Source organism: Daucus carota, chromosome 6, assembly GCF_001625215.2.
Source record: "Daucus carota subsp. sativus chromosome 6, DH1 v3.0, whole genome shotgun sequence".
NCBI classification, from domain to species: domain Eukaryota; kingdom Viridiplantae; phylum Streptophyta; class Magnoliopsida; order Apiales; family Apiaceae; genus Daucus; species Daucus carota.
Window position 1 is genome coordinate 4,606,912 of NC_030386.2, and position 12,349 is coordinate 4,619,260.

Consider the following 12,349-nt stretch of genomic DNA (forward strand, 5'->3'; position numbering starts at 1 on the left):
ACATAGGGTATGGTACCACCTCTCTCAAGCTTTGGACTGGAAAAAAAATGAATTACGAGCTAGTTTATTGCCAGTTTAAGATCACGCTAGAACATTCACCCATAAAGAAGCTGCAAATGATCTTTAACTTATAGCCAGAATATAGTTACCGCATTACTTGTGGTTCTTCTTCTTTAAGTCCGCAATCTGCTACACCCTCGCCAGAGATTCTGCCTGAAATTTGATCACGGAGTTCAAGATAGAGGACGGAAAATAGGGGAGTCGATGAGGGGGTTTCCAGGTCGGTGAATTCGGAAGATAATAATGGAAATAAGGGGTTGTTTTCCTTAAAGAGAAAATGAATATTTTTGTTTACATTGTTTTTAGTTTTTAATTAGTTTATTTTTATATTAAATACGTATGTGAACACCTGGATTGCCACCTACACTACAGCTCAGCGCCGTCGTCATTTCCGTTTGGTTAAGAAGTCAGTTTAACGGGAGTATCATTACTCATTACTAAAGTGGTACAAATGAGACCTTGTTCAAACTGATGAAACAATTGATACATGAAGCTCACTTCAGTGACCAAAGTGATATTTAACCCATTTTCAATATTGTGTTCAGTTTGACCAGTTGATCCACCAATTGCTCCGCTAAGTTGTTGTTGGGATTTTCTTAATAATCCTTATCCTCGCAAAGAGATTCTGCTTGGATTCAAATCATCATTATATCAATGATACCACCTTTAACAACTTGGAGCAAAATGTCATTCAATGTCCCCTTCAGACTTACAATCATCTTTTGTTGATTAATTACATCACCCTGTAGACTATGGACTCCACTGAGTAGCCGAGAAAAATATCCTTTGAGCTTTAAATGCACGGGTGCAATGATGCTCACACCAAAATTTTAATACGAAACATTTTCCTCCAAACACACCAATATTTATTGTTTACTTCTGATCAACTACTTACAAGAATGGTGTCCTTCTATGTTGATCAATGATAAGGATTCAACTCGATCAATCTCAATCTGTAACGTCTTGTTCTTCGAGCACATTTGAACAACATGAAAGAATCTATAATCAATGATTATCTCAAAAGATATCTAACTCTGATTATAGATACATTAACTGATCCGTAGAAAACTATACATATCTATCTGAAGCAGCTCAATAATGTTAATCATGTCTTTGCTTTTGTACGATGCTCCTTTGGTTTCCCCATTGACATACCCCAGATCCTTCGTCCAATTAGAATTCCAAATGAGGCGATCCTAAATCAACGTGGGACCACTTTTTGCACTCCTAAAATCCTACATAAACTTAAGATACACATTTTGCAATTGTTAAAATTAAGCACAGATTGCATTTTGGCCAAGCTTGAGATGCACATTATACTTCACTCATTTATAAAATCTGGACTACATAGCTATTTGAACACCAAATTTCTCTGCAGAACCAATTTGGTAATTGCCCAGTTTTCCCGCTCAATTCATTAAACAACCTATAAACTAGTTGTAGAAAGTCTACTTTCTGGATACAAAAGGCAACTGATATCTAACAGATTAATTCCATAATCCGTCTACTTTCTGGATCAAAGCGAGAAACATCCCACTGATATGGAAGTTTGATTCTTCACTGGCCAAGTGGAAAATCATCATCTGTAGTAAGATGCCATAATGTAAAGTGCGATTGATGTTGTCGCAGTAACCAGCAGTTCCTGTCCAAGTAAATAAAGTGTGATCATCTTGGAGATTAATCTAGCATAGCAGGAGAAAGACCAAATGCAGCAGCTGGCATAAAGCTAAAGGAGAAGAGCATGCTATGGGCACAACGTATTTGATATCAGAAGCATAATTCACAACTAGAGATGTATTTTAAAGGACAAAGATCGAAGAAAGTCACACATAACACAAATCTTTAATTCTACATATCCATTACTTGAAATATAAAATGAATTCTAAGTTTAGTACTGACTTAAATATGCTCAAATATTTTATAAGAAGAAAAAAAAGGGAACAGAAACTGGTCATAACATACTCTTCTAGCTACAAGTTCTAAGATAAGCTCCATGCGAAAAAAGCAGAGAATAGTCACTCACCTTGTTAGGTATGTCAACACTTGAAATAAGATATAAAGAACAGAATTATATTTTCTCATGAGTCAGGGATATTTCCTAACAAGGCATGCCGATGAGTCTAAGAAGCTTAGGAAACTAAATGCCCCTTTCAGTACATAATGTCAGACAAGCCAAAGAACAGTGCAAAGGTATATGTAAACAAGGCAAAAAGGCCATTTGTCTGAACAAAAGCATGGCATATACCTGGTTATTGTATAGGAAAGTAGGTATATAGCCGCGCACCAACTCAATAGCATTAAGGACACCAGTATACCCCTGAAATGATACAACAGTGTGCAATAAGAACACAAAAATACTGGTAATGATCAATGATTGATTTTCAAGTTCTATCACTCGTCTGTAATAAATTCCCAGTGACAGAGAATGCTTCTGATATTTAATTATCCCTGGGTTCAAGATTATATCATGCCAATGGTTGAAGATCTTATAGTTGGAGGGAAGAAGTGAAAGCAGCTTTATAAAACTGTAAAAAACATTTATGGGAAAAACATATTTCATATAATATACATCACTAAAAATAAAAAAGTAATAGAAGTGCCTAGCATTGTAAAATATACAATCCCAAAATTGGCAATGTGATATTTGAGAAACAAAATAATAATCTACAGCCACATTATACTTTGACTAGCTACTATTCTATAATAAGAAGCTGAGAGCAATGGAAAAACTTCCACAATAACAGATTCCTAGCTATTTGCATGAGCAAAATCTCACTGAACATATTTTAATAAAAAACATTGGCTTACTGCTAACGCACCAAACCAAACTCCGTCCTAGGCTGCTTTTAGGTTGTAGTAATGGCTTGTCTGGTTGATCGGAATGTAATGAGATGCCAATTAAGAAGATATCAAGCAACTTTAACAACATTTAGGTACAGTTTTGATTTTTCATTCATTCCCTCAAACATACTATACTAAAAGATTCCAATTTTCCCATCATATACAAATTTTGCTCATTCCCTACTACGTATTCTTGAAAAATTTCATATCCATCTTTAAACCCAACCATCTCCTTTCATCCTTTATTCACGCCTAATTGCCCTAACAAGCTCCTCCATTCTCAACACCCTCAACCAACCAAATCACACATACTCCAAGAGTTCGTGAGGTCCTCTTCCATTCTCAAAATTTTCCAACCAACCAAACACACTTCCAAGAGTGTGTGCTGTCATTCATTTTAGTGTGTTTTAAATGAACTTAAGTTTTAACTATGCGGAACAATTACAAGGAGAAAACTGGAGTTTCACAAGTCATAAAAATCTAGATTACAATTTATAGTCATTTTGATGGAAAGATGAAGTTGCTATATGCAACAAAAACTTGACAGAGCTATCAAAATGTAGCCAAGTAATACAGAACACATATAAAACTTGTAGTGTTATTTCTCTGAGCAGTCCATCTTTTCTTAGCAGTTAGGAACTGTTCCATTCTAGTTTATACTATAAAGGGTCTAATCTAAAGGTCAATATAGCAAAAAAGGTCTGGTGCTTTCTCCATTATCTGATACATTGACATATTTCAGATTACATATTTATTGGAACTAGATACAGTCTGTTTTGCATTTGTGAAACCGAATTGGAGAATTTTATCCTTTGTCTTCCAGTTATTAAAAGTTTTTGGTTGATGTTTTAACACAAACATGGTACAGTAAAAGACAGAACAGCAAATACAGTGCTTCAACAACAATCAGACTCCATTACATAATACATACCAAAGATGACACTGCTATACAACCAAACACCAGTGAAAGAGATCGAAGAAGCCTTTTTCCCATTCGCATCAGACGTCCCTCTTCCTCACCCTCTTCCTGCAGCCAGTAACAGCAGATAAGCATGCATAGAAATGTACAACTTGCAACAACATTATAATGTCAAATATAGAAATAAAGTGAAGATTGTGAACGAGACTTACAGTGGATGTGGATACCGGGGGTTCAAATGTTTTTAGCTTCTCAAATATTCTGTAAACATACACAAATGATATGAACTGCACAGGTTGCCACTCAGCAGTTCGCTTAATGAGAATCCAAGCTATCTGCATGAAGAACAAAGAGCGGCAAAGTAAAATACAAAAATTAATAATTAGCATCGATGTCTTGATATTAGCATCTATACTATCTATACTATACTGTAGTAAGCCAGCATGGGTATACTTTGTAGTATAAATGATTTTTTGGTGTTGTCATATTTTTTTGTCATCCCTAAATTACTCTTCCTTAATCGATAAAAAAAATACAACATTTAAAAACACTACTCCTTTATAACTACAAGTCTACAACACGTGTAGGTCTCTTACTCACTTCTTACTCACTTGTGATGTACTAGAAGACAAAAACTCCATCATTATCCTTTTAAATATAATTTATTATTAGTTAAAAAAAAAAAGTAAACTACTATCAATAACATATATTGATATTAAAAAATACTTATAATTAGATGTATAACTTATAACATATATTAGACGTCAAATAAAAAAATTCATATAAATAAGCTTGAATCTTCTTTAACTATGATGTCTTAAGCTCCAAAACAAACCGTAAGTTATCATGTAATTGATACAAGATAAATAATAATTTGTTTCCTATTATGAAAAAAATTAAAAATACGAAAAATAAAATTTATAGTTAGTTTAAAAGTTAAAAAAAGAAAAGTAAAACTAGTATCAATAACATACTAGTTTATAACCCGTGCAATGCACAGGCGGTTATAATATTTGTTTTTTTATCGTATACTACCTCCGTCCCATTTTATGTGAACGGGTTTGACTTTCACGGAGATTAAGAAAAAGGTAGTAAATGTAGTTGAAAAGTGGATAAAATGGTGGGACCTATCAATATTTAATAATAGATTTGAGATAGTGGAGAAAAGTAGTGGGTGTAATAGTGTTTATTTAATAATAAGAGAGGATAAAATATAGAGTTAGTGGGTGTAATAGTGAAAAGTAATGTTCATAAATAGTAAGTATTCTAGGTTCATTTTTTTTGGAACGTCCCAAAAAGGAAATGAGGTCACATAAAATGGGACGGAGGGAGTATATTTTAACTTAAACTAATATTATTTTTTAAATAAAATTATGATAGAATAATATGATTAAATAAATTTTTTATTTAACGGTTGATAAATACTTAATAGTTAAGTCCGTCAAATGGCTAATTAAAAATTAGGTCGAACATATATATTTTACAGAGAATGTTAAAATATGTTTTTTTTCATGTTATAATTTAAGATCTATAAAATCATATATAAATCAACCAATCAATCTTTTAATATTTCGTTATTGATAATTAATAATATAGTATGGAACATATTATAAGTTAAAAGAGACGCGTAAAACCAAATACCGACCCATCAAACTAACTAACTAACCTAATTTTTAATATTTTAATTTAATAGATAATAAAAAATATAATATGACATGTAAAGTATAAAATAAGGAGGTTCGTGGGTCGAATACCAACCGGCTCACCGAACTCGACTGAACGACCGACTAACTGAACTTTTAATGTGAGGCCATTAGAGTATTTAAAAATAATAATGTATTTTGGTTGAAAAATATCATAGGTTATTTATCAATAATTATATATAATGATATTATATTTTTATATATATGTAGCCCGTGTTAATTGTAGAATATCCATTTTTCAGTTAGAAAATCTAAAAAAAATAATGTGTTTTAGTTAAAAGGGTAATTATTATGTTACTCGATGTTATTTTAAATGATGGAGTTTTTTAGTTAGAAAATATAAAAAAGAATACATATTTTGGTTAAAAAAAATAATTGGTTATATATATAAGCCCGTATTTTGGCACAAGTACCAACTAACCAAACTTTCAATGTTTTGGCTTTAATAGTATAGTATTGATATGTATAGGCCCGTATTTTGGCACAAGTACCGACTGACCAAACTTTCAATGTTTCGGCTTTAATAGTATAGTATTGATATATAATATCTTTTTTATATGATTGTTGCATGTTTTATTTTGGAAAATCAATTTTTTAGTTAGGATTCTGAAAATGATAATGTGTTTTAGTTAAAAAGGGTAGTTACTATGTTGTCCAATATTATTTTTAGAAAATTGAGTTTTTTAGTTAGAAAATATAAGAAAGATAATAAATTTAGTTAAAAAGATAATTGATGATATAAGTAGACTCATAATTTGGCCGAAGTACCGACCACCCGACCGACAGACCAAACATTATTTTTTTGAAAATTGAGTTATTTTACTTAGAAAAAATAACAAAGATAATAGATTTAGTTAAAAAGATAATTGATTATATAAGTAGGCCCATAATTTGGCCCAAGTACCGACCGACCAAACTTTTAATATTTCGACTTTAATAGTATAGTATAGGTATTAATACTTAAAAAAAACTAATGAATAGATGATGAAAATATATATATTATTTCTACTACCCATTTATAATATATAAATATTGTAAAAGCTAAATCTCTAAAGAAAACATAACCAATTTGTCAATGGTATTATATCAAATTTCAATGCATCATTATATAATTTTTTATACAAAAAAGAATATAATGACATTAAAAATAAAATTATAATAATATAAAATTTTGAATATCTTTTTAAAATAACAAATATAAACAATTATAGTATAGATATTAATACTTAAAAAAAACTAATGAATAGATGATGAAATATATATATTATTTCTACTACCCATTTATAATATATAAATATAAATATTTTAAAAGCTAAATCTCTAAAGAAAACATAACCAATTTGTCAATAGTATTATATCAAATTTCAATGCATCATTATATAATTTTTCATATAAAAAAGAATATAATGACATTAAAAATAAAATTATAATAATATAAAATTTTGAATATTTTTTTAAAATAACAAATATAAACAATTATAAAGGGTTAAAAATGGGGTGGGGAAAATGGGGAACCCGCCCCGAATGGGGCAAATCCGCCCCGCTAATATGGGGAATGGGGTAGTGGCGGGGAATGATTTTCTGCCCCGCCAAAATATGGGGCAGATCCGCCCCGCTAATATGGGGAATGGGGTAGTGGCGGGGAATGATTTTCTGCACCGCCAAAATATGGGGCAAGTATGATATTTGTTGAATCCCCGCGGGGATTCCCCGCCCTGCCCTGCAAATATTTAATATAAATAAATAATTATATTTAATATAATATATTTATTATATTTAATATTATTATTTTATAATACACAAAACTATAATTTTACAATGTATAACATGTTTCTTTGATTTTTATCATATTTAGTTTTTTGCTTTTAATATACATGTCTCATATATTTTATTAAATTCTGATTACTAAATTTTAAAGTATAATATTATAGCAGCGGGGCGGAGCGGGGCAAAATTATATTCAATCCTCGGTGGGGCGGGGATGGGGATAAAAAATAAATCCCCGTGGGGAATGGGGCAGGGACGGGGCAGGGAAAATATATATGGGGCGGGGCTGGGAAATAAAGTCCCCGCCCCATTTTTAACCATTATTATATATACAGTGAGAGACATACCAACATGTCTCTTCTTAAATAAAACGATTTCTACCCGAAAAAAATACGAACCATCTATCTTTTTATTTACAAGATATATGAAATATGAAAAATATGATTAAATATATTTAAAAAAACACATCACATATTAACATTAGAAAGAACATTTACAAATAAATAATAAAAATGTTTATTGTTAATACTACCGATTTATGATATAAGAAAATATTGTAAAAGCTAAATTTTGAAAGAAAAAATAAATTAGACGGATAACATAATTTAATCAAACTCCAATTCATTAATACTAAATCATTAATAAAATAATGTTAAAATTTATATTACAAATAATAAATTTGAACTATATACTCGCACGGAGGCTAGTAATATATAATAAAATGAAAGAACTTCAAAAATGCAATTTATATGTGTAGATCAAGTAATGTTTTAGAAGAAAAGTCAAAGATGAGATTATTTTATCATTTTATAAGCTAACAACATCTCCAATTGTTTTTTCAATCATTCTTTCCTTCATAATTTGAAAAACTAATAGTACTGCCGAAGGAACACCTGAGTATGGGGCCTATAGGCTGGAGGAACCTTCATTACCTAAAAACTATGGTGATACCAGTTTCGAACTTTCTAGCTTATTTTCAAGAAAAAACAGCATTTATTAATCTCCATCTTGACATGTCAAAACATAACAGTCGAACACAAAGCGAAAGACCCAAAGAATAACAGAGCTATAAGGGTCATATAAACAGCTATACAACAGCGTGGATGCCTTAAAGGTGTGACCGCATCCCACAATATAATCCCTTCTTCACTATACTTTAGTTATTACTCGTTATATTAGAAGAATTATTTAGCAAAATGTAATAATAACTTTTGGCAGGCACTTACAAATGCAGCTGAAATCGCCATGTTAATTTGCATATCTTTAATATCAGACTTAGCAAACCTGATACATAAGCAGTATGCGGATCATGTAACAGATTTTCATGAAAGCAGATATCTATATCATCATTATTAGAATACAAGATAACAGATAATTGAATAAAAACTACAAACATCTAGGTATAACAACAAACTGTAAGCAAAAGAATAAGTTAAAGTATATAACTGATATAGAAGTAACTACTACTTATGTTTCAATAAAGCAGTCAAATATATCATTGATTTTTCCTCTACTTTCTGATTGAAGAACTGCTAGAATTTATTTATATATTTCTAAAAAGGAGACAGAGCTCATGCCTCAGACTGACTTCCTCCCAGATTTTTTGAGAGCCCCTACTAATTGCCGAGTTAATGTATACATAACAAGACTAAAAAATGAAAGGAACAAACATATAATTTATAAACAAAATCTAATTAGTAATTACTCAGAAGAGCTAATCCTTTCCCCACTGAATGTATAATATAAAACTCAGCACCATGATCATGGCCATGTCGATTGTCAGTGTGCAAGTGGTGAAGCACATAACATTTAGGTGTATCCGCTGACACTGTGTACATGTTTATTTTACTTGTATCAGTGATAGTGGACTTTATCTTTCTAAAATTTCTTGTGCGAGATAGAGTTGTTCAAGTGAAGGACATGAACAACAATGAAGATCTCTTGTTTGTGATGATCAAGAGGATCATAGGCTCCACGAAGAAGTAAATAAAATATATACCTCCTGCTTCTTACACCGAGATGTGCTCATGTAAGTTTAGAGACATATTCTTGTGATTGTTTTATGTACTATGATGATATAGACCGAAACAAGGTGAAGATTTATTAGAGTTTTCCTGATTTGTTGAGCCAATTTACTGTTGTTGTTTTTTTTTTCTATAAGCCAATTTACTGTTTTCTAAGCCTATTAGAGTGAGGTTATTTCATAGCTTATACATATTGTCTAAACTACTGTTCGGTGGTATGATTGGTAGTGCAGAGGAAACGAAGTTCACCCCCTTCGCATTTTCAAATATGCAGAGTAACAAACACATACTCTGGACAGAGCAGTCTAGCAAGGAAGAAGATAAGGTGAGCATGAAGAATATATATGGAAATACTGTTCTGCTACACAAGAGAGGAACCACCACACAAACTAGTTTTGAGTCCCTTGCAATAATGCATCTAAGAAATGGCAGAACTCAGCTAAATAAGACATCTCTAAGATCCACCTGTGTAAACGCTCCATACAATTAATTGCAAAATCACACACAAATTGTTACCTTGGTCCCCATGGTACAAGTGGTTGCTTATCAGCATATTTTATATCCTTTGAAACCTGTGGGGGGGGAAATTATATCAAGTCAGCAATTAATCCTGGACCAGGACTACTTACAAAACCAAAAAGGTTCTGACCTAATAAGTAATAAGCATATAATAAAACTTACAGATTAACCTAAAGACGAAAATATATGATATCTAAGCAGCAAAGTTCAAGATCCTTCATAGTTAAATTATAGTGCATACCAACAACAAATCATGTAACTTTATAGTTTATAACTTATGTTATGTAACAAAAAAGTAGAACCCCAATAATTAATATAGGTGTTGTGGTTTTGATCATTCACAGAGATATATATGCATGAAGAACGAGTGAGAGACAGTTTACCTGAAATGAGCCAGCTGTGATTCCTTTCTTCCTATTAGATAGCTGAAGCATCATGAGTTTGTCATATGCGCTTTCCAACTATAAACATTAAAATATGATTCCTTAATTGTGCAAAGGTACTATTATAAGAATATATGAACATATAAGTTTTTACCAAAAGAAGCTTATAAAATAAGTTGCACATAACCTACACGATCAGCAGTGGCATAGTCACCTCTCCTCTCAGCATCCTTGCGTTTTCTTTGATATGTAGCCTTTATCTTGTCAAATCCCTCAATGGAGTTCACACCCAGAACCTATGTTAATAAGGTATCATTAATCATTTCGATATTTAAAGGGAAAAGAAACAGCACTAGTTCTATAAATAGTCTTCAAAATACAAACTGTAGAGCATCAGTTTAAATGTTAGACACTAGCACATTACTTCATATGGATTAATGTCATTTTCAGAGCTTGAACTTCCTGCAGCAGATGCAGCACCACAAGCTACCCCTCGACTTACAGGATACTTGCTAAACAAACTGAAAATACAATAATCGGGTATCATCTTTAATTACTGACAGGGATAATATCAACAAGCACATATGCATTAAATTGCAGCACATACATCAGAAACTTAATATATAAGCAGATATTTAGAATGTAAAACATATAAAAAAATATCTCACGAGTCAAATCGTTTAAGTTAGTAGTTTCAACTATGACAAAATTAGATCACAACAGTAAGTCTATAAAGAATAGTTGAACACTGAACGGCATCGTTAAAAAAACACCAATGAGTAATTAGAAATCCACTTTGCACATTTTATTTATAGTAAACATGCAGACCAGGAAGGAACCAGGTCACTGAAAACTCTTCTAGAGAATGCTAGAAGAAAGACACTAAAAAAATTGGGGGAAAGATTTCCTCCCGTATAAGTTGTACTCCCTGTCAATTAAAATTGACGAATAGAATAAAAAGCACAGCTGAGTCGCTGACTTTTCGCATAGTTTGGTCAAACAATATGACATAAAGCATGCTTGATTCTAGTTTGTTGCAAGCCATACACTTGTGGCAGCGTCTGTGACCAACACGTTCCAAAATTATCACTTATAACTTGCCTGTTTTTCGTCAATGTTTCTCGAGATGAAACGGCTATCCTTCCAAAACATGTGGGTTAAATTCTAGTTCAAATAGTATAGATAGAATGATTGGAGAAATGAAAATTCCCGAATTGGAGTAAAAATTAATTCAATCCTCCCCCATTCCATTTCATCCAAGTGAACAAATATGAAGCATGTATTAAGTCTCTGGTTGATTATCCACTTCAACAAATAACTGACTAATATAGGATTACTAACAATAACCACTGACAATACTTTCGAGCTCCTTTCGACAATATATACATATATAATTCTACTTGAATATTGCAACTAAACATTGCGCAATTAAATTCACAATATAATCTATCATTTCCTTAATATAGAGAGAAAGAGAGAGAACCTAAATTGCAATGGACGAATGGAAGAAAGCGAGGGCGAGAGTAAGGTGCTTTGAGAAATAGTCTTCAACGGGGGAACGAAAGAGGGTGAGCAACGAATCTTGAATAAGGGGTTAGTACAAGTTGTTGGTGATACGATTGGGCATTGAAGTGGATTACAACAAGAAGATGTTGCTAGAGCCATTCCACTTCCGGGGGCTAATGATTAGGGTTTGATAAACGGGCTTGCTAATGCCAACACACAAAATATACCAAAATGTGACTGAACAATCTGCTTGTAAGACCTGACTTATTACTCCCACCACCCTCATTTTTATCCGTTTTAGGGTCTGTTCGGGAGTGCTGTTAAAAATTATTGTGCGGTCAGAAAAAGTGCTGGTAAAAAAAGTGCTCTTATAGAAATTAGATAACTATTTGGTATTTTTTTTATATTTACTTATTTTGAGTTGTAATATAAAAAATTTATTTTTTAGGTGAGGTTTGATAGTGAAATTTGTAACAGCTTCCGACAAAAGCTGAAAACGTTTTTTTTCAAAAGCATGGGAGGACCTGTTTTTTCTAAAAGCAGCTTTTCAGCTAAAAGCTGCTGTTTAGAAAAGTTGCTTTTAAATTTACCAAACAGTTTTTACCTGCTTTACAGCAAAAAACTGTT

At 31.9% G+C, this 12,349-nt stretch overlaps 1 protein-coding gene across 1 annotated transcript; it reads right to left on the reverse strand.

Moving 5' to 3' along the window:
- Positions 1 to 1,362: 1,362 nt before the first annotated feature.
- LOC108193032 (protein CHLOROPLAST J-LIKE DOMAIN 1, chloroplastic) lies at positions 1,363 to 11,978 on the reverse strand. The gene is made up of 10 exons (XM_017359598.2): positions 11,700 to 11,978; positions 10,641 to 10,737; positions 10,408 to 10,512; positions 10,217 to 10,294; positions 9,831 to 9,886; positions 8,517 to 8,574; positions 4,033 to 4,155; positions 3,833 to 3,928; positions 2,306 to 2,377; positions 1,363 to 1,702 (listed from the first exon to the last, which is right to left on the reverse strand). The coding sequence occupies exons 1-10, from the start codon at positions 11,879 to 11,881 to the stop codon at positions 1,640 to 1,642; spliced, it is 930 nt and encodes a 309-aa protein (XP_017215087.1). The 5' UTR covers positions 11,882 to 11,978; the 3' UTR covers positions 1,363 to 1,639.
- Positions 11,979 to 12,349: the final 371 nt, after the last annotated feature.